At 44.5% G+C, this 24003-nt stretch overlaps 1 protein-coding gene across 4 annotated transcripts in view; it reads right to left on the bottom strand.

The window, feature by feature from the left end:
- Positions 1-24003, bottom strand: part of COL11A1 (collagen type XI alpha 1 chain) — a 257133-nt gene that overhangs the window by 220207 nt on the left and 12923 nt on the right. For all 4 annotated transcript variants that reach the window (XM_077928425.1, XM_077928428.1, XM_077928426.1 and 1 more), the window contains exon 2: positions 4494-4661. In XM_077928425.1, the coding sequence (XP_077784551.1) occupies positions 4494-4661 (168 nt within the window). The remainder of the gene's footprint in view (positions 1-4493; positions 4662-24003) is intronic.

Raw genomic sequence — 24003 nt, 5'->3', positions numbered from 1 at the left:
AGCATGCCCAGGACTGACTCCTCTTTCACATTCCTTTGAAGGCTAGAATCCTCCATCCATTCTCAGCCAGCCTACTCACTTTCCTGCATGCAATACCTTCCTGCCTATTGCTGCAAGACAAGTGCTAACATACTAGGCTGCTGTGATTACCACTGTATACAAAATCCACATCAGTATTAAATACAATTGCATCTCACCTGCCAAACATTACTGAATGTGCTGTCAAATATCAAATACTAAAATCAGGTACCATGGGACCAGAACTGCAGATATAAAATATTCTAAGATATTCAGGAAATATTTTAAAACTCATTTTTATTTCAATTTTACTGCACAAACACCCACACCCCCAGATGAAAATGAAAATTATAAATGAACATACAAAAAGAAAAAGAAGAAAAAAATGAAATGAAAATTACAGACAAATATGAATAACTAAAAAGAAGAAAAGATAAATATATCGTATAGTACTAAGGTCCAGTATAAATAAGAAAAACAATATAATGGAATGGAAAGTCAAACAGAAGAAAAGATGAAATGAAATGAAATATAATTATATTCAGGAAATATTTTTGTGATATGCCTTGACTTAGCTCAGCACTGGAGCAGAATGACCAAACAAACAAATAAACATATAAAATGGTTGGTTGTTTGAAAACAACAGCAGTCCCCTTACCAGAAACCCACAAGTTTGTTCGTTCATACTAGGTCCTGAATTGGCTTAGCATGATGTGCTCATGAGGACAGTATCAGATTTTGTGAAGTTCTACGACAAACTGAGCTGGTTTGCACATAATGTTAAACCATAGTTAACAAATAGTTGTGGTTTAATGAAAACAAGATGCATAGTGGTGCACACTACTGATTATCACTCACTTCGCTCCTTCCTCTCTTCTGTCTTCATGAGGCAAGAAATCAGAGGCATTGTATGTGAACAAGCACTCGTGGTTTATTCCCCCCCCCCAAAAAAAAAAATGACAAGTGGTAAGCCAGGAACAAATGTGGAAAGAAACAGACCACAAGCGCTCACCTTTGGTTTGTTTCTTCACAGCATGACAAAGACAGCAGCAGGGGAGGAGAGTGACAGGCATTAAGCCATATATATGCATATATATATATATATATATATATATATATATATATATATATATATGGTTTAACATTATGCACAAACCAAGGCTTTGTCAGGTTTGGGTGACATGACAAGTAACAGTTAATTTTTTTTTTAAAAGGAAGAAAACTCTTCCAAACGCTTCCTCGTGGCCACACCAGATAAGGACAGGGGTTAGTCACAAGACCTGAGGAAGAGTAGGGCTCAGTCACATAACGATAAACCATGGCTTGTCATGATTTAGTTTACCTTGGGTATTAACATTATTTTGCCCTCCACTTCCTTGTAGCTATTATTCTGCCTGCCATAAGACTACCCTGCACTGGAGTTTAGTGCTCTCCAGTTACATAATTGTTTTTAAAGGTAGAATAATTCGTTCAGGTAACAGGGGAGGTAAACTCATTGACAGCCTTAAAGTGATAATGCGGTGTTCACAGACGGTTTTGTGCTCAGTTCATTAAAACATTCACATTCTCTCCACTTCTTTTGTTCAAGTGGAGAACTCTCTCTCTCTCTCTCTCTCTCTGTGTGTGTGTGTGTGTGTGTGTGTTTTCTCTTTTTCTCGGCTGTTCAAATGGTCCCCCCCCCCCCCCACTTCTTCACCTGCATTCCCAGAGAGAAAAGCTCTTGAGGCCATCTGGGGGGCAGAAATGTTAGTTCCTCAGATTAGTTCTAACACTAGAAATCCTACAAATGTCACAAAAGAAGAAAGGGCGGTGAGCGAGGAAGACAGAGCCAAAGGCTATTTTAATTTAGGTAACTGCCAACATACAGCATAATGAACGTGTTTACTCTGGCAACCAAAACACATACACACACAAAAACACACACCAAAATGAGCAGCTTCCATATCGCTGCCAAACCTACCAACTATATTACAGTGCCGTTCTGAAAAAATAAAAAGCACCACCACCAGCCTAACTGCAAGTTAACACAAGACTTATTTCCCCTCAAGGGAATGTCTGTTCTGCACTCTCCAGCCCTGGCTTTGGCAGAGGGCATTTTATTCTCTGCTAACAGCTTCTAAAAGGCAACGGTCCAATGACCATTCAAGAGCTTTCAATGGCAAGGTCACTGTGATTTAAGACTGAGTGACAGCTCCGCTCTACCATCAGTTCTTATTTGTGTAAGCGAGCCTCTTCTCAAAAAAGAGAGAGAAAAGCTCTCTAGCTAGGGCATTAGGTGGCAGGAAAACCCTGATAAAGCAAGGAGGCTCTTTAATACTGTCGAAGAGTGACCCTGAAGAGAGTGCCATTGTTCCCGAGTGACTCAGAGCTCGTTTTCAAGGGCAGCTGCTGCACAGGCTGGCCGAGAGATGCTGCTTCCTCAGGAGGAGACAGTTGTCAGGTGGCCAACACTGAGAGAGAAACTCCGCTCGCATAGGGCCAGGAAGGCTGACTGCTTAAATCCCATTGGAATGAATGGGATTTCAGTAGCAACCACCGTGCAGGACCGCAGCCACTAAGTTGTAAATTCCAGCGTGTTCAATCTCATTTTTCTTCTCCTCAGGCTCGCCAACTGCTCCTTATTTCAAGACTAATATAGTGGTACCTCGGGTTAAGTACTTAATTCATCCCAGAGGTCCGTTCTTAACCTGAAACTGTTCTTAACCTGAAGCACCACTTTAGATAATGGGGCCTCCTGCTGCTGCCGCGTCGCCGGAGCATGATTTCTGTTCTCATCCGGAAGCAAAGTTCTTAACCTAAGGTAATATTTCTGGGTTAGTGGAGTCTGTAACCTGAAGCGTTTGTAACCCGAGGTACCACAGTTCCTTCTTTAAAAATACAAAACGTTAATACTATCTCTGTACTTCAGGCAGATATACTTTCTGGTCTGGTTACCACCGACAAGGTGACCCTCTGTGTCACAAAAGCTTATCCCCTACTAAGGCATACCCTCCAGCATTTCTCTGATGAAAATAGGAAAAAGGTAAAGGACCCCTGGATGTTTAAGTCCAGTCAAAGGCAATTATGGGGTTGTGGTGTTCATCTCGCTTCAGGCCGAGGGAGCTGGTGTTTGTCCACAGACAGCTTTCCAGGTCATGTGGCCAGCAAGACCAAACCACTTCTGGCACAACAGGACACCGTGATGTAAGCCAGAGCACACAGAAACACTGTTTACCTTCCTGCCACAGTGGTACCTATTTATTTACTTGCACTAGCGTGCTTTTGAACTGCTAGGTTGGCAGAAGCTAGGACACAGCAACAAGAGCTCACCCCGTTCCAGGGATTTGAACCACTGGCCGTCTGATTGGCAAGCCCCAAAGACTCAGTGTTTAGACCACAGCGCCACCTGCATCTGATGAAAATAGGGACATCCTATCCATACCCTCCAACATTTCTCTGATGAAAATATGGATGTCCCGTTCTTCTTTTCTAGAAAAGGAGGTGCCAGAACTTACCATGAACACCACCCTTGTTCTCTTAGAATGGCAATGGCACCCTTTGTGGCCCTCCATATACTACTGGACTACAGCTGTCATCATCCCTGATCACTGGCCATGCTGGCTGGTGCAGATGGGTCTTGAAGCTCAACATCTGAGAAACTATGTGTACCTTACTCCTGACATCATATCCTGTCTATAATCTGAAAACAGTACAATCCTATAGATCTCTACCCCAGTGGAAGCCACAATGAAATCACTGGTGCTTAAGAATAGAGGCTAAACCAGTTTTCCAGTTCCATTACAATGGGAAACTATGATTTAATTAAAAAATCCAGAAGCCTTCTGTTGCAAAGGGAATAGGTGGTGGTTCTAATTCACATTATTTGATTCTAAATTGTCTGCAATCTACAACGTAATTTGTCGTGGTGCCTGGATAACTTTACCAGAAAGAAAATGAACTTTCTATATCATCACTTCCTGTGATGCTTTAATGTACTTCCTAAGGAGGGGTTGGGAACTGTTCCATGGTAAAATGTAGCCACACAAGCCCCTCTGTCTGGCCTTTGGGACTCTCCCCAGGCTACACATCAGACCTGCATGCTCCTTGAGTGCTTTCATTTGTCAGGCAGCTGCCATTAAACTCTGATAATGCTGCTTGTTTTCCTGAATTGAGGCTGGACAGGGGATGAATGAGTCTACAGTACGAAGGTCAAATTCACATTTGGCGCTCTGCTCACTTTGGCCTTTGGCCCCATTCACCACTCATATGTTGCCCCTGAAAAGCTGTCCAGAAGAGAATGTGGTCCTCAGTTTGAAAAGAATTTCCCCACCCCTGTTCTAAAGTGTTGGTTGATGAAATGAAGTGTTGGTAAATGAAATTATAACCATAGCTTTGGGGTGTCATAAGCTTAAAGACAAAGCCAAGAGCCTGTAAAAACATAAAAGATCAACTTCGCCCAAAAATAAATATTGCAACTCACAAACAGCTCCCCTCACCTGGGTACAATTGTTTGGTTGGAGCACTGAGTTGTGCGTTTTTTGAAACTCTGTAGGCAACATCTGATCCTTTGGAATTCCTTCTGTTTATGCAAATTCCTGCTGTTTTTGATATTCCTTCCGGTGAATTGTGAAACTCTAATGCTTTGAGCACGTCGACTGGTTCAGCTGAAAAACAAAGAGAAAAAAGACGTTATTCACACTCCTTCCAAAATATTGCATTTGCTCACTTCTTAGAAACTGAACTGATGTATTCAGGAGCATGTTCAGGGATTAAACATCATTTTGGGTCACCCCTCCCAAAAAAATATCTCTGGTGGTACAAAGCCTATTAGCAAATGTCCAATAGGTCCAACAGCCCCTGAGCTCCCTTGCTTGCGCTATCAGAAATTAGGATCTCATGAAATAAGACTGGTCAGAGTCACAATAAATGCGGAGGCCAGTATCCCTCCAATCCACTAATCTCTCTTTTTCTCTCTCTCCAGAAACAGATGCAGCAGAAGGAAGGTTATCATGAAATCAAATGTGGGATTAGGAAGATATGACTGTGCATACTCCAAACTAATATGGCAGAGTTGGCTGGAAGAGGGAGGAAGTCTAAGGCAAGATCAATGGAAAGAAGGAAGGAAGGAGTACTAAAAGGCTGACAAAGGTCCCCTGGATTTAAGAAATCTCTCTTATTTTAAAGGGGAAGGTCTTTAATCCAAACTATCATAGACCACTTTTAAAGCATTTTTGCTTAGACCCCACGAGAAAGATGTCTTATAATGTACCACAAACTTTACATTTGTCAGGGTGCCATGAAGCAGGAGTCGTGTGGAATCTGTGCCTCAAAGAGGTGAAGTCAAAGAGACAAATTTACCTCCACCGCAAACTTCAGCAGTTTTTAGACCAGAAGCATTCCATGGGAGAACAGAGAAAGGATCAGGGAGGGGCTAAGGCACTCCTAAGATGAGCAAATTGCCATATGGGTGCAACACTGCGGAACCGCTCAGATTTGGAAGCTGCACTCCTGGCCCTGGGCAACAACACAGGTTGTGCCGCCACCACAAGACAGTCAACTCTTACAAATTGTTGGGCAAGGAGCATGCATGACCAGTGCCCCCTTTTGTATGACGACTACAATTTATTTATTATTTATTAATTAAGTTTACACACCACCCTTCATCAGAATATCACAGGGCAGTTTACAGTATAAAAACACAAAAATACATAACATATAACCACCACCACCACCCCATACACATTGTTTAATTAGCCAAATGCCTGGGAGAAGAGGAATGTTTTTACTGATGCCCAAAGATATGCACCTAATGGACCCTTTACCTTTAAAAATATGCAATGAAGGCTCCATTTGAAAACCAAGGCACAGCTTCCAATTGGCTGCAGGAGCTTCCTGCACTCAAGCGGAAGCCGCATTGGATGTTCAGTTTCCAAAAAACGTTCACAAACCGGAACACTTACTTCCGGGTTTGCAGCGCTCAGGAGCTGATTTGTTTGACAACTAAGCCATTTGAGAACCAAAGTACCACTGTATAAGAATTTCTTAACCTGAAGAGTAACACTAAAATGTGAACGAGGAGGAAGACAAGTAGTCATAGATTTGCCTTTGAACAGATGCAATGATAGCTAACATCCTTGACCATTGGCCATGCCAGCCAACATTTAGAGGGTACCACATTGGCACAGAAACCTGGCACAGAAGAAATCAAACTGAGAAGAGCTGAGAAGAGACACAGCTACAACAACCAGGAACCCAACTTTGGTAAACCACAGAAAGAAGTTTATACAGAAAACATTTACTCAGTGAAAAAGAGGAAACTTTAAACAAGTTATGTAGCATGCTATCAGTTTGATCAAAAGTTGGATTTCATTCAGCAGTCCACCCTTCCGCTCACCACCCTTACCAAAATGATAGTTTTATCATGCTTTGTCGTGGTTTTCTCACTAGCTGGAAACTGAGGGCAAGTCATGGATTATCTCAGCACTGCACTGAGCAAAATCCCTCCAAATGTAGTCAGGAGGAAAGGGGTGATTTCCGGCAAGAAATTGGTGCATTTCCTCATCAGAATCCAGAGCACATTCTGAATAAAGACACTGCTGCTTTTTTCTTAAAAATGCAAGTAGATAGGAAAACCAGAAGCTGCCTGCATGTAGACAGTATTCTTCAGCCTTGGGTCCCCAGATGTCATTGGACTACAGCTCCCAACATCTTGGACCATTGGCTAAGCTGGCTGAGGATGATGGGAGCTGTAGTCCAACAATGGCTGGGGACCCAAAGTTGAAGAACACTGAAGGGAAATAGTAAGTCAGATCACTGGAACTTGAAAGATAGGGTTCTCTTGGTCTTTCCCTAGTCTGCCACAACTTAAGATGTTTCAGGGTTTTTTCTGGCTACATAAACCCTGGGTTGGCCTGTGCACCCGCATTTGTCACTCGCCAACATTAAGCACCAAACTACATGCCACAATAAAACCCACTGTTAAAAATGCATGCTGGAATCAGCTACTTTCAGCTCAGTGGCAGAGCACATGCAGAAGGTCCCAGCTGCGATCCAGGTAGGATTGAGAAAGAAGAAGAAGAAGAAGAAGAAGAAGAAGAAGAAGAAGAAGAAGAAGAAGAGGAGGAGTTTGGATTTGATATCCCGCCTTTCACTCCCCTGAAGCAGTCTCAAAGCGGCTAACAATCTCCTTTCTCTTCCTCCCCCACAACAAACACTCTGTGAGGTGAGTGAGACTGAGAGACTTCAGAGAAGTGTGACTGGCCCAAGGTCACCCAGCAGCTGCATGTGGAGGAGCGGGGAAGCAAACCTGGTTCACCAGATTACGAGTCCACCGCTCTTAACCACTACACCATGCTGGCAGAAAGACCTGTATCTGACACCATGGAGAGCTCCTGTGGTTGGTGAGCATGAACAACTGGCGCAATATATGTTCTGACCACCTGGCTCCTGAATGACTGAATAAATGAGCAACACTTGCTAAACAGGACTCTGAATATATATAAATATATTTATTTATTTAAAACTGGTCCATGGGGTCACGAAGAGTCGGACACGACTAAACGACTAAACAACAACAACAACCTAAGGCTGGATATATCTGTCGATTTTGGTTTCTCCTAGTTTCTCATTTTTCCAGTCTTAAATTCTGTTTGCCCCGTTATCATGTCAGTTTGACATTTTGGTAATAAAGAGAATACTTTCACACACATTTCATACAGGAAGCTCAACAGGTAAAGCATGAGACCCCCTTAATCTCAGGGGCATGGGGTCAAGCCCTGCAATGACAAAAGTTTCCTACATTGCAGAGGGTTGAATAAGATTAACCTTGTGGCCCCTATAACTCTGCAATTCTATGATTCTCATAATATATCCACTTTTACACGATTATGACTATAGTTCACAGCTTACAAGCAATTCTTTCCAATGTACTGTATGTCAGTATGCTATTTCCCCTACTATACACATTTTTGTGTGAACTTTTCTCTAATATACACATTTTGTACCCCCCCCCTTTTAAAACCAAAGAACTGCACCACAAAATTCTAAGGAGGACAAATTTCAAAGCATAACTGTGTTTCTATTAGCATATTGATTCAAGAAGTGAAAATTCCTTGCACCCCTATCCTATCTCCCATCCGCCAGTTATTTCTAAGCTCTTAGAAGAAAGCAGGTGGCAGCAAATCCTATAACCAAACTAAAATCCTTTCTGTACCCAGTGCTCATCACAACCAGCTTTTTTCACAACAAAAGGAGGTATCACCTTGGGTCCCATGGCAAACTCGAGAGTTTAAAGTTTAACCCATGTTATCTCCAGAGCAACCCTGTGGAGTAGACTAGGCCTAGAGAAAGTAGCAAACCCAATGCCATCCAGTGAAATTCATGGCTGAGTGGGAATCTGAAGACAAATCTTTCTAGCTGAATTCCAGCAGTCCATTGGTTATTTGGCTTTCAATTCTGTAAACAGGTACTGAAAATTGTCCCAAAACACAATTGCTTACTGAGGCTCCCCCTGCATAAGAAGATTTAACTGATTGATTAATTAATACTGGCTTAGGGGGATTATAGTATTTTTACAAGGAATATGCATGTACATTAACCAGGGGTAACATTTTTATGGATTCTTAATCTGGAGACTGGATTAGGAAATTCTCAAGAGACATTCCAGCTTTATGATGCTATGGCTGTGTTTATAAAAGCCAGGCTCTGTAGCTTTGATCCCTTTAGATATATTGCATCTAACCAACATTCAAACCAACCAAGTTAACCACTGGCTTGATAACGTTGCATAAAATTAAGTGAAGCCTTATCCTAGGCAGGGCATAGAAACCTTATTATTTATACATCAACATTCATTTGCTGCAGATATGGGGAAACAGTGGCCCTCCAGATGTTGTTGAACTCCAACTCCTATCAGCCCAGTCAGCATAACCAATGATGGAGTTGCAGGTAACAGAATCATAATATCATAAAATATAGAATCAATGCCGGAATCTCAACTAAATCATACAGGACTGATGGCCATCTAACCTCTGCGTAAAAACCTCCAGTGAAGGAGAGTCTACAACAGGTTTCCTCAACCTTGGCCCTCCAGATGTTTTTGGCCTACAACTCCCATGATCCCTAGCTAGCAGGACCAGTGGTCAGGGATGATGGGAATTGTAGCCTCAAAACATATGGAGGGCCAAGGCTGAGGAAGCCTAGTCTACAACCTCCTGAGGGAATCCATTCTGCTATCAAACAGCTCTCACTATCAGAAAGTTTTTCAGGATGTTTAGTCAGAATCTCCTTTCTTGTATCTTGAAGCCATTGGTTCGAGTCCTACCCTCTAGAGCAGGAGAAAACAAGCTTGCTCCATCTTCCATGTGACAATTGTAAATATATTTGAAGATGGCTATCACATCACTGTGGTCTAAACCACAGAGCCTAGGGCTTGCCGATCAGAAGATAGGCAGTTCAAATCCCCACGACAGGGTGAGCTCTTGTTGTTCGGTTCCAGCTCCTGCCCATCTAGCAGTTCAAAAGCACATCAAAGTGCAAGTAGATAAATAGGTACCCCTCAGGTGGGAATGTAAATGGAGTTTCTGTGTGCTGCTCTGGTTAGCCAGAAGTGGCTTAGTCATGCTGGCCACATGACCAGGAAGCTGTCTGTGGACAAACACCGGCTCCCTCTGCCTATAGAGCAAGATGAATGCCGCAACCCCAGAGTCGTCCGCAACTGAACCTAACGGTCGGGGTACCTTTACCTTTACCTTTATCACATCTTCTCTCACTCTCCCCTTTCCCAGTCAAAACATACCCAACTCCCTCAACAATTCCTCATAAGGCTTGGTTTGTTCCCCATCCCAGTTTTAGTGATTCGCTTTATTCCCTCAGCAGAGATGTCAAGCACCAGTGAAGTGAGAGGCTGGAGGGGCACTCCACACAACCAAGTTCAGATGGCAATGAATATGGAAAGTATTATTTTTCATCACAGGTAATGGTTGTGTGAATTATCATGACTCGTGTTCCTACTTGCTTGCAACTACAAAGGTCTATGGAGTATAAATATATGTTCTATGTTGCATAGATCCCATTCACATAGAAACTGATGGTTTACCTGTACCTAAATATATGCCCTATACGTTTTGATCAAAAACAAACTCTTTCACACCACACCCACTGGTGGCAAATGAAATTTAGTATTGATATAGCAGTATATTGATCAAAAAGTCACAGTTCCTTAACATTGCAGGTACTGCAGTGTAACAGGGACACTGGTAATCAGACAGACTAATGCAATCAGTTCCATGTCTGAATGCAGCCTAAGTGTGCAAGGATACAAATAAATTAGCACCTTTTTGTTCTCTTTTCTGGCCAGAAGCCATGATTTTTGGAGAGGAGGGGTAGCTTCCTTATGAGATAGCATTCCCATACCTCACTCCTCTCAGTGGCCTATTTGTGACTTCATTCGTGTTGAAATTCACCACCCGAGCTCACTAGAAGAGGATAATAATAATAATAGTAATTTACTGCTACTACGATAGAACAATCCTAGGCATGTTTACTCAAGGTTAAGTTTGTCTTGCCATAAAGAAAACAACCAGAACTAAATGGCAAGCAGCTTTCTGAGCACCAGCTCACTGTAGCAAACAAAGAAAAGAAAAGATTTCTTTTCTCTTTTGCCTTCCAACTATACTAAAAGCAGTTGTAAAACTTCAAGCGAGGCTCAGACAGGTTGTTTTCTTCATACACTTTCAAAAGACATCATCATTTGCCTTAAACTTGAATTAAAACAGAACAAACAATTGCTTAGAATCCTAACACTTCATAAAATAGTTGAAAAGAGTACAAATGCCTTTTCTCTCTTAGCTTAGATCTGATATCAAAATTACTATGCATTTTCCTCCCCCCTCCCTTCCATTCTAGCATTTCATAAATCTGCATGTCCTCTGTCAGGAACACATGGCGGCAAACCTGGAATTATTCAGCGCAGAGCAGCGTATAAGCCAGCCTGAAGGCTGATATCAAAAGCTGCTGAATTTGTGGCCAAACCTCACATTGCCTTGTGAATGTTCTAAAGACACATGTTCCAAGTTTTCCCTATCTGTCAATAGATTTTTATGAAGTTCCTTCAATCTGGAAATTAAAAATGCAGAAACAAACAAACACAAAGAAACCATAAAGTAACTCAGAAGGTTTTGCACAATTCCCAATGAAAAGTTGAGTAACGGAGGGCAAGTTCTCCTGAAAGACGATTTGGGCAGCTCTACCCATCTTCCCCGTGCAGTATGTAGCTGTGGGAAAGAGGGGGTGGGTGACCCTCTGCTGTGTATTCTCAGTTCACTCAAGTTCAGTTGCTGAGGTCCATTGAGGAAGGGTCATTGGAAATGTAAGGAAAAAGAGGGTACCTTTCATCATATGTGGTGGAATTGTAAAAAGATAAAGGAATTCTGGGAAATGATAGATAATGAACTTTAAAAAAATGTTTGCATTTGATAAAAGACCAGAAGCCTTTCTCCTAGGAATTATAGGTGCAGATATACCAAAATATTTGAGAATATTCATGTACGCAACTACAGCTGCAAGACTGCTGCTTGCCCAGCAGTGGAAAGAGGAGAAAAAGCCGACAAAAGTGGACTGGCAGATGAAATTATTAGAATATGTAGAGATGGCAGGGAAAATCAGAATTCAGGAGGATCAAAGCTTCAAAAGGGAATGGGACAAATATAGACTGTATTTTAAAAAAAACACTGTAATCATCTGAGTTCTTTGGCAGGCTTTCAGTAACTTGCAATGTTACAAAAGACTTTGGATATTTTGGAGGACCATGATGCGGAAGAATTATAATATGCACTTCATTTAGATATATAAAGGACCCACGGAGGGGAGGAGGGAAGTCCTAAGATTTGGAAGAACCTTGGTTGATTTTGAAATTGAAATGTGGTAAATATGAAATTTATTTTGTAAATTTAATAAAAATTATTTCCAAAAAAGAAAGAGAGGAAGGGTCGTAGTTCAGTGGTAGAGCATCCTGTTCACATGAAGGCCCAGGCACAATCCCTGGCATATCCAGTTGGAGCTGAAAAAAGACCCCCCCCCCATCTTGAAACTCTGCCATCAGTCAGGGACACCAGTACGGAGATAGATGGACCAGTGGTCTGATGTGGTATAAGGCAGTTCCCTATGTGCCCATGCACACCGTCAAGCTAATTCTCATTTAATCCAAATTAAATCATTTCCAAAGAGGAGATGCAATTTCAAGAGGGTGTGCGATGAAACCGTTGGCTTCATTTCAGGATAGAGTAAGCATTACCATTAGCACAGGCACTTGAGGGGGGATGGAGACCAGTGACCAGAAGTCTCTGCCACCACAGCACTTTTAATGTATGTGCAGAATGAATTTAAGAAGGCTACTGGACAAGATGGAACGTGTACAGAAGAGGGTGGTCAAGATAATAAAGGATCCGAAAACCAAGCCTTATGAGGAACAGGTGAGGGGGTTGGGTATGTTTCGACTGGTAAAAGAGGAGATTGAGTGCCAATGTGATAGCCATCTTCAAATATCTTTAAAACTGCCACATGGAAGATGGAGCAAGCTTGTTTCCCCCTGCTCTGGAGGGTAGGACTCCAACCAATGGCTTCAAGATACAAGAAAGGAGATTCCGACTAAACATCAGGAAGAACTTTCTGACAGTGAGAGCTGTTTGACAGTGAAACGGACTCCGTCGGGAGGTTATAGACTCTCCTTCACTGGAGGTTTTTTAAGCAGAGGGTGGATGGTCATCAGTCCTGTATGATCTAGTTGAGATTCCGGCATTGCAGGGGGCTGTGCTAGATGACCCTCAAGGTCCTTTGCAACTCTACAATTCTTTGATTTTTTGAAAGTGTGAAAAGAAGAAAAAGAGCTTCTGCTGCCATGCCAACACCCATCTACACAAACTCTCACCTCGCCTTTGAAAGCTGATGAAACATCCCTCCTCGTCCCATTTTCCGCCTGCCAATGTGTGGCAAATTGGAGGCAAGAGGGGATGTTTTGGGTCAGCCCTACTTCAACCATTCTTCAAAACTGTCGGCATTATGTTATGGTTCTATGTGCTGCCCACAGGTAGAAAGCATAACCACCACACCCCACTTTTAGTTGATTTTAATCATCTGTTTCTTTTTTCTACCAGAGTCCACAGTCATAAAAACAGATGAGGCACCACCAGAAATCAAACAGATGAATAAAAAAACAAGAGGCAATGCATCAAAGGAATGTTGGGAGATAGAAAAGATTTAATGAGGAATCTCAAAGGCCCAGACTACATCACCACTAAGAATTAACAGAATACTGATTGTGCCAAAAAGTCAGTGCCTCATGAGCTACGTCCAACACTCTCTTTCTCTCTCATATATATGTATATCTGCTGCAAAGATTTTGCACATCAACACCAGGCATCCCCAAACTTGGCCCTCCAGATGTTTTGGGACTACATTTCCCATCACCCCTGACAACCGGTCCTGTTAGCTAGGGATGATGGGAGTTGTAGTCCCAAAACATCTGGAGGGCCGAGTTTGGGGATGCCTGATCAACACATTTTGAGCATCAACATTAAACCATCAGAATCACACCAAAGCAGTCATCAAATCATTGAATGCAGATCTCTGATCAGGCCTTTCATTCATTACATTCAGCGAGTGTACAACCTGTGTACACAATACTGGATCTGTGCATTTGTACAGTTATTCACACGTAATGTTCAATAGGTATACAGTCTGCGCACCTGCACATGTGACAGTTGAGTTGTACATCTGCAAGCTTACACTCTTTCACACTTAGACATGTGTACAGAGTGCGTATACCTATGCTCATTATAATGGGTGAGAAAGCCTTGTGTGGCAAACAACAGAGCAACATTTATAAATCCATTGTATTACCCCTATGCATGTTTACTTAGAACAAACATCAGTCGGGTTCTCTGCATTAAACGGTGAGTTTTTCTGGGTGAAGTGGCTGGACAAAAGGAAAATACTCTTGGACCTGTGTCTAGAAATCATGGGAGAAACTGAAGTAATCATGGGACAAAGGGAAGTGTGGATGAACCCTTGCTTGGGAGAAAATAACAATGAACACAATGGGAACTGCTTGAAAATAAGGTAAAGGTAAAGGTACCCCTGCCCGTACGGGCCAGTCTTGACAGACTCTGGGGTTGTGCGCCCATCTCACTCAAGAGGCCGGGGGCCAGCGCTGTCCGGAGACACTTCCGGGTCACGAGGCCAGCGTGACAAAGCTGCATCTGGCGAGCCAGAGCAACACACGGAACGCCGTTTACCTTCCCGCCAGTAAGCGGTCCCTATTTATCTACTTGCACCCGGGGGTGCTTTCGAACTGCTAGGTTGGCAGGAGCAGGGACCGAGCAGCGGGAGCGCACCCCGCCGCGGGGATTCAAACCACCGATCTTTCGATCGGCAAGCCCTAGGCACTGAGGCTTTTACCCACAGCGCCACCCGCGTCCCGCTTGAAAATAGATCTGCGCAGAATTGGGCTGCAAGAATAGACAGGCATGGTTGTGTATCAGAGTGAGATCCACAGGGTTGGTTAGTTGTATGATCCCTACCATACATACACATCCAGGTCTGAAGGTATAATTCCCTTAATTTCTGATGTTTAGGCAGTGAGTGCCATTGTTCATGTAGTCAAAACAGCAGCACCCACTCATAACTGGAAGATAACTGGAATGTGGGGAGGGCCCTGAACTTTGCAGAAATATTGTTGCTTTTGTTGTTGTTGTTGTTAGAACAAACCCTAAAGGGGGGCAAAAACAGTCCAATGAGGTCTGAGCATGCTCAAGGGCTACTGAACACTTCCAGACTGTGAGGAGGAAAACCAGGGGAGCCTGGAAATGGAACAACTGGAATCCTGAACAGGGAATGTTCCACATTGCAACATGCAGCAGTCAGCATAGTGGGTTGGTGGTGTTTACCTGACCTCCCAGCAGGTGAGTCACTGCTGCTTACCAGGAGAGGAAGGTACAAGGCAGTAGGGCAGGTGGTGTCATACAAACACATCAGCTGGAGCACCATATTGGCTCAGCTGGTGTGTTTGCACCGCACCAACCTCACGGGCACCTTGTCCCTCCCAAAAAGCAGAAGCAACTTACCTGTTGGGAGGTCAGGGCAGTGTTTGTGCCCCTTCCCACATTCATTTGCTACTGCCCATCCCAATGATCATTTATGCCATCTACCCCAACCAAGCACTGCAATTGTTTTTCTTTGGTGTCTCTATGTGAATGGTCAGAAACTGCCATCGTCCCTGAATTGAATTGGGGAGTTTAATAACAACTGGAAGACCACAGAATTCCCATTCTTCTATACCTCTCATTGGAACTGAAAGTATGCAGCTCTTCTAGAAAATGCAGGCATGTGCAAGCTTAATGAGGATTGGTACTGTATTTCGTAAAAGCATTCCTGCATTATCTTCAATCAATACAAGCATTTGTTGAGTCTTTAATCACAGACACACAACACCTTTCCAAAGATGGAGAAAGAAATGGCCAAAGTAGGGAAGGGAGGGTTCCCTTAATAAATGATAGCAGGTTTTTGAAAGTGTGTGCACAATATCACAGCCGATTAAATCCTTCCAAATTATTCTGTTTCCAAATGGCTGCACAGTTGACTCATAGTTCAAGCTCCCTTTGTTTACTGCTCACAATTTTTCTGTCACAATTAATGGCTGACTAGAATTAGGAAAAGAGAACCTCTATCAGGAGGAAGAGTCCTTTGCTAGACAGTTCAAGGAGAGACAGAGCAGTATACATCCCTAAGCGTATTTCAGAGGATACAGGCCTGGTCTCACACCAAACGTCCTAGCCAATAAGAGGATACTCATTAGGGAAGCAGACACTGTTTCATCCTTGGCATGGCCACTGAAGCCTCGGCCTTGCTCCAAGTTGTAACTTGTGACACTGGCCTGTAGTGTAGCTGAAGACCTATCAGCAAAATACCTTAGCAATGTGAAGGGAGTTTTTCCAGGGTGGTGGTTGATGACTCCAGGTTGTGGAGACCTAATATTATAAGACCCATTTCAGCAATCCAGGTAAAAAAAAAAAATTGTTTTAGGGAATGGATAATGCCTCTCCAGATGTTTATTGCCTCTGCATTAGCTTGCCAACCACCTCTGTTTTGCATACGTTACTGGGGATGGCTGGGTGGTGGTGGTGAATTCACTTACCCATAGATCTTTGATGCTACCATGCACATGCATTGTGACCAAGGCTCCTAGTTCAGACATCATCTTAATCAATCTTGTATTTCCCAATACTCTTGGCTGGAACAGCGCTAGAATCATGAGTTGGGAGAGTGGAGGGGAGAGTCCTCTTCCCTCCATACTTTCAGTCACTGAAGGAGAATCATCAAAAAAAGCAGGCAAATAAGTGGGTAAGGGGAATGAGTTGGAGGTGAGTGGAACTGAATTCTTCCGCAGCTTGACTTAAAATCCAAGCCAAATAAGAACTGAGGGGAGGGTGGGAGTTCATGATGCTCACATTATATTTCAGTGTAATGAATCACCAGGGTTCATATTCTGAAGCAAGGAATTACAGATCCTCAGCAACATACCTATTTATTCAGTTAAGCCTTTTCTTTGCCCAATACCAATTTACACAGCCCATCATTTGAAGCAGATGTGTTAGTAAACCAGCCAGAAACATTTCCTTGTTGTTGTTGTTTTTATATTTAAAAAGCAACTCAGAATTGTTTTATTAGTAACTATTATTCAATCTTAAAAGGAGAGCGGCACTAGTAAATCCTAATACAATAAAATGAAGCATGCTAATGAAAAGCAAAAATAACAAAAAATTTAAAGCAGCAAATGGAATTTAGTATCAGAATTGAACTGGTTGTATTTAACTATTGCATAACTCCAAGCATCTCAGACGCTTTCAGAAATGCCTAGTTACTGAACAGTCAGCCACAACAGAATGCTATACAGAAGGAAATTTGCATACTACACAACACAGGCTATAGGAATTCACATATTCACATCAAAAAGGGCAAAATAGGGGGACAATGTTTTATAGAGCATCCAGGGGTTGGGGTGGTTGTTCCCTGATATAAACGAAATGTTGGGAGAATTTAATAGAAATGCCTGCCCTGTTTACAGCAACCTTTACCCATTCTCCTTTACCCATCCTGGGAATGGGTCCTGTGCCATCAGCAAACTTGTTCCTGTATTTCGGTGCGTGTCTGCACTTCCCCACTTGCTAGCATAACATGTGTGAACCATCCTTTAAGTTCCTTACCTTAGCCTACCCCAGGGGTCTGCAACCTTTAAGACAAAAAGAGCCACTTGGACCCGTTTCTGAAGAGGAAAAAAAACGGAGCCGCAAAACCATTGCGACATTTAAAACAAATATATCTCCGGAGCCGCAATCTGACAGCGGACGGGAAGGTGACGTCGGGACGGTGCGGGACCTAACGCACGCACCACCTCCATGCAACGTCACAGCCAGTACAGCGCCCGCTACAGTGGGGAGTGTCAGGGTGCACAATGCTCCTCCTCCCCTCACTAGTATCCGCCCCGGAGCCGCGGCAAAGGTGTAAAAGAGCCGCATGCGGCTCCGGAGCCGCGGGTTGCTGACCCCTGGCCTACCCAATCCAGAGAGAGGAGGGGAAATGTTTTGCCAAGCAAAAGAATTCTAACATGAAACCCAATAGGGATGGGTGCTGTGGGACCACAACTCCCATCATGCCTGACCAGTGGCTGTGCTGATTGGGGTTGTTGAGAGCTGGAGTCCCATAACATGCAAAGGGCCACAGCTTTCCCTTCCATGACGTACCCTAAAACCAACCCATGTGTGCTTGATCTGGGCCACTGTAGGCCATCCCTGACACAAAGTTCAGGCATTGCTCCTAGGAAACATAGTCATATAAACATCACCTTCTTGGACAGGACCAAGGTCCATCTAATCCATCATTTTTAACCACGGTCCAGAATCATGGCCAATAGGGCCACCATCCCTTTGCTTGTTCCCACCATCTGATTATGCATTGAAATTCAAACTCAACAAGTCTGATTTCCCAAGGGGAATGCCCTTACTCATTAACATGGGAGCCGCATGGTTCCCATCTCTTTTTAAATGCTCTGTCTACTTCATATGCCGGGCCATATGCTAGCTTAAACTTCTGTTCCTTGGCTCCTCACTGCCAGGAGGAGGAGCTGCTGGACAGACAGCCTCCTTGTGAGGAGAGTGTATGAGCAATTTGTGGTGTTTTTTTTCTAAATGAAAGTGATGTCAACTGTGGTGGGCCGGGTGTGTGCCCCACCTGCCTGCAGAACGGCTGATTTACACATGTGTACCTGCCACTAGGCCAGATCTGATTCCCCTGCCCCCATGGGCCAGGTTTGGACCAGTAGGCATGGCTGTCCAGCAGTCAATCACTCGACGTCTCAAGTGACAACTGATTGGTGCCGAGAGCAAGCCCTGCTGGAAGTGTAACCACACCTTTTTTCATATGTGGTGGACTTGCAAGAAAGCAAAGGTATTTTGGGAGACGATATATAACGAGATTTTAAAAATGTTTAAAATAATTATATCCCCTCCCCCCCCCCCAAAAAAACCTGAAGCTTTTCTTTTAGGGATTATAGGGACAAAAGTCCCCCCAAAAGATGGTTCTGTTGTTTATGTATGTTACAACTGCAGCTAGGACTCTCTCTATGCACAAAAATGGAAAGACCCTAAAGCAGAAATTCCTCCTAAAGAAGATTGGATAAATAAGGTGATGGATTATGCAGAATTGGCAAAGTTAACAGCTAAAATAAGAGAGGAAAGCTTTGTGGAAGAACGGAAACCCTTTCTGGATTATTACATGATGAACACACGAGTAGGATTTGAACTATGAGCAACAGAAGGGATTAAAGATTACAGTAGTTCTGATGAGGTTTAAGAGATAGAAGGCAGGGTGCAATACAGGAAAAGAAACAGAAACACCATGGGAAAGGGGGTGGGAAGTTGGAGGGAAGTTTTTCTTATGTACTGAAATACATTGGAAAACTTAATAAAAAAAACCCTTCACAAAAAAGGTCATAGCCCTCATAGTTTAAATAGTCATCAGTAACACTCTCCTCCTCCCTTGACCCCACATTTGCCTTGCCTGCACACCATGGGGTTCGCCACAGTTTTCTCATCATGCATAGTGTCACACTACATTTGAATACAATGGTGGGCAGATAGCGAGTTCAGCGATGGTGATCCTTCTTATTTGCATGACTAAAAGCATTGTTTCTTTTACAGCAGTTTGTTTTTTTTAATCTTTTTGTAACTGATACTCTCAGAGGTGACATGCTGGTGCCAAGTTAAACTCCTGGAATGTGTTTGCTTCATGATTGTATCTGAGAATATGGTAACCCAAGAATTGGTTGAAGCGGTGCAAGAAACACGATGTGCTCTCCGCCCGGGGGATGCACGTATCGCGATCAAATGGAGAATGAGAAAATGTGAATCGGCAGCTCTGTTGATCACCAAATTATAGTGAACATGTACCGTATTTTTGGCCCTACAGGACGCACTTTTTCCCCTCCAAAAATGAAGGGGAAATGTGTGTGCATCCTATGGGGCGAATGCAGGCTTTCGCTGAAGCCTGGAGAGCGAGAGGGGTCGGTGCGCACTGACCCCTCTCGCTCTCCAGGCTTCAGGAAGCTATCCGCAAGCCCTGCAAGCCCGGCAGGAGGTCCCGGGGGCTCGCAAGGCTTGTGGGCAGCAGCCTGCAGCCCACAAGCTCGGGGGACAGCGGGGAGGCGCAGCGCCGCCACCCCGCTATTCCCTGACCTGGTCTGGAGGCTGGCGGGGGGGGGGGGAGAAGCAAGCTTGCTTCTCCCCATCGCCAGCCCCACAAGCTCGGGGGATAGCAGGGAGGCGGAGCGTCGCCACCCCGCTATTTCCGGACCTGGTCTGGAGGCTGGTACCACTGTATTGTAAGTTTTATCATTTTACTGCATCATTCCGGAACTGCTGCCAGTCTACCAAAGTGAGAAAAAGTGTCAGAAAGCATAAGTCTCTCACAAATGATGACGTCCTCGCATCTGAGTTTATGTGCTTCATACTTCCAAAGTCTTTACTTAGTGCTCAGTGATGCTACCTTTATAAAAGAGGATTGTTCCTGCCTCCAGAATACTGGCTGAATAGTACAATGGCTCCTGATAATACAGAATATGGTCCTCCTTCATATAAATAATACATGTTAAGAAATGAAGGACTTTTACCTGTACATGACCTGGAAGCTGTATGCCGGCTCCCTCGGCCAATAAAGCGAGATGAGTGCCGCAACCCCTGAGTCGGCCACTACTGGACCTAATGGTCAGGGGTCTCTTTACCTTTACTTTTAGACCATAGAATCTAGGTCAGAGTATTAGATCAATGCCCGATCCTAAGGTTCACAAAGCAAGCACATAGGTTCTTAGCATCTACAACCGCCCTTCTGGTGTAGTTCTCAGAAGACCATTACTGCTACTAATTGAAGCTGGTTCATGCATTCATGTTTATCAATGGTTGGCTGTGGCATCTATACAAAAGTCATCACAGAGCTCAAATTAAAGGGTTTTCCTAACACTTCACATCACCATAACACAATGCTTCTCCAAGGATCCCAGTTTGCACATTGAGCCAGTGGCAGACCTACATTTTGGGAACCCTGAAGCTTGAATTGTCATGGGGGCCCTTCACAACCAGCAACGAGATTTGGGTAACCACTGTTACCTTCTTCAATGGGGTTGTTCCATGACAGATCAGCACACTTTTATAACCTCTGTGCTACTGACGCTCAAACTTTGAGATTGTTGAAATATAAAGGTACCCCTGCCCGTACGGGCCAGTCTTGCCAGACTCTAGGGTTGTGCGCTCATCTCACTCTATAGGCCGGGAGCCAGCGCTGTCCGGAGACACTTCCGGGTCACGTGGCCAGCGTGACAAAGCTGCATCTGGCGAGCCAGAGCCACACACGGAACGCCGTTTACCTTCCCGCTAGTAAGCAGTCCCTATTTATCTACTTGCACCCGGGGGTGCTTTCGAACTGCTGGGTTGGCAGGCGCTGGGACCAAGCGACGGGAGCGCACCCTGCTGTGGGGATTCGAACCACCAACCTTTCGATCGGCAAGTCCTAGGTGCTGAGGCTTTTACCCACAGCGCCACCCGCGTCCCTGTTGAAATATATACAACCAAAAATTAATCAATTTGAGGCGTGCAACTCAACTCGAGTCTAAGGTAAAGGTAAAGGGACCCCTGACCATTAGGTCCAGTCGTGACCTACTCTGGGGTTGCGGCGCATATCTCGCTTTATTGGCCGAGGGAGCCGGCGTACAGCTTCCGGGTCATGTGGCCAGCATGACTAAGCCACTTCTGGTGAACCAGAGCAGCGCACAGAAACGCCGTTTACCTTCCCCCTGGAGCGGTACCTATTTATCTACATGCACTGGCATGCTTTCGAACTGCTAGGTTGGCAGGAGCAAGGACCGAGCAACGGGAGCTCACCTCGTCGCAGGGATTCGAACCGCCAACCATCCGATTGGCAAGTCCTAGGCTCTGTGGTTTAACCCACAGCACCACCCGCATCCCCAACTCGAGTCTACTAGACCCAAAATTTTAAAGGAATGTGGACTAAAGTCGCTTCTGGGGCTCTCCAGAATTCGGGGCCCTGAAGTTTAAGCTTATGAGTTTCATAGTATATCCACCCTGCATTGAGCTGCAGGTCACCAACAGCTCAGTTAGTAATCATGCAATGAAAATAAAGTTATGTATGTCTATGTGGTAATCATCTTATGTGGCCCTGGCAATGTTCAGGACGCAAGGGAGAAACGTGCTAAGAGGAAGGCACACTTGGCAAATCCACACCATGATCAACTCGCGCCTGGGAACCAATGTCCTCACTGTGGAAGGACGTGTGGGTCCAGAATTGGCCTTCACAGCCACTTATGGACACTTTGTTAAAACCGTGTTTATGGAAGGCAATCTTACTCGGCTACGAGTGATCGCCAAAGAAGACGACGAATGTCAGATGTAGGGAACCTTTGGCTTTCCAGATGTTGTTGAACCACAACTTCCATCACCCCAGGCAATTAGTCATGCTTGCTGGGGCTGATGGGAGCTGTAGCTTGGCAACTTCTGAAAATCCAAAAGTTCCCCATACCTGTCTTGGGTGCAATGCAGCACTTTGGGGGTACTGGAGAACTATTCTAGGCTGATATACCAACTCAAAGACTTTAGACTGCTTGATGGCAAAAGGAAAGGAAAGCACAACCAAACTCAAAAGGGCTGCTAATAATAATAATAACAATAATTTATTATTTATACCCTGCCCATCTGGCTGGGCTTCCCCAGCCACTTTGGGCGGCTTCCAAAAAAATATTAAAATACTATAATACATCAAACATTAAAAGCTTCCCTAAACAGGGCTGCCTTCAGATGTCTTCTAAAAGTCTGGTAGTTGTTGTTCTCTTTGACATCTGATGGGAGGGCGTTCCACAGGGAAGGCGCCACTACCGAGAAGGCCCTCTGCCTGCTTCCCTGTAAGTTGGCTTCTCGCAGTGAGCGAACTGCCAGAAGGCCCTCGGTGCTAGACCTCAGTGTCCGGGTAGAATGATGGGGGTGGAGACGCTCTTTCAGATATACTGGACCAAGGCCGTTTAGGGCTTTAAAGGTCAGCACCAACACTTTGAATTGTGCTCGGAAACGTACTGGGAGCCAATGTAGGTCTTTCAAGACCGGTGTTATGTGGTCTCGGCGGCCGCCCCCAGTCACCAGTCTAGCTGCCGCGTTCTGGATTAGTTGTAGTTTCCGGGTCACCTTCAAAGGTAGCCCCACATAGAGCGCATTGCAGTAGTCCAAGCGGGAGATAACCAGAGCATGCACCACTCTGGCGAGACAGTCCGCGGGCAGGTAGGGTCTTAGCCTGCGTACCAGATGGAGCTGGTAAACAGCTGCCCTGGATACAGATTTGACCTGTGCCTCCATGGACAGCTGTGAGTCCAAAATGACTCCCAGGCTGTGCACCTGGTCCTTCAGGGGCACAGTTACCCCATTCAGGACCAGGGAATCCTCCACACCTGCCCGCCTCCTGTCCCCCCAAAACAGTATTTGTGTCTTGTCAGGATTCAACCTCAATCTGTTAGGGAGTTTAGCCCCTTCCCAGTTGGGGAAAAAAGCCTAACAACTGAAAGCAGCTTTCAGAATATCTGTTGTAATGCAACAGGTATTTTAGATGTGCTCATGGAAAAAAGAGGGAGGAAACAATCCATTTCTTAGGCGAGGAGGATTGCCCCATCTTTAAAGCAATTAAAATATTTGAAGGAACTACTCAGAGCCTTTGGAAAGAAGGGGGGGTCTAAATTAAATACATACACGTGTGGCAACTGTGTTGTGTCTCACCAACTACACAGGACTGCCTGAAACCCCAAACTGTCTCACAGACAATCCTATTGCCTTGCATGATGACACCAGCCTCAGTGAGGTTACAAACCCCTGAAGCTTCAAGTGCAACCCCCATAAGGCAGCTCATTTGGACTAGTCGGCAGAATTACTAGGTCTGCTGCGGAAGGAAATGGTTCGTGGGGTACAGTAAGTGCTCCAGACAGGCATTCAGCAGCAGCAAACTAGCACAACTGCACTAAGTAGAAAATGTCACACCAACCTCCATTCTGAAGAACTCAATCTCACTTTCTTTTGAAGCTTCTCACACATTTTCTACTGGCAAAGCAGGAAAGCAGATCAAATTTCCAGTTTTGGATTCTAGGATTTTGAACAGATATGAAGTGGAAGAGGAGACATAGCCAGGGACCTTTAGTCTTGGCCACTGCTTCATCAAGGCAAGACCTGCGTTGCTGTACTCATTAGGCCTGACCCTCCTGGGCACACCCTGCTTTAAAGAGTTAACTCCAGCTTGCTCTGTGTGATTTACTGCTGGCTCGCTGCTGTCAGACACGTTATTCTTTGTTTCTATATAAATCGGTTCCACCTCCACGTGGGGACGCTTTGCGGTGGGGCCACTCAGCCTCCCCGT

Source organism: Podarcis muralis, chromosome 5, assembly GCF_964188315.1.
Source record: "Podarcis muralis chromosome 5, rPodMur119.hap1.1, whole genome shotgun sequence".
Lineage (NCBI taxonomy): Eukaryota > Metazoa > Chordata > Lepidosauria > Squamata > Lacertidae > Podarcis > Podarcis muralis.
Note: the sequence above shows the minus strand (reverse complement) of the source record. Positions and strands in the feature narration are given on the sequence as shown.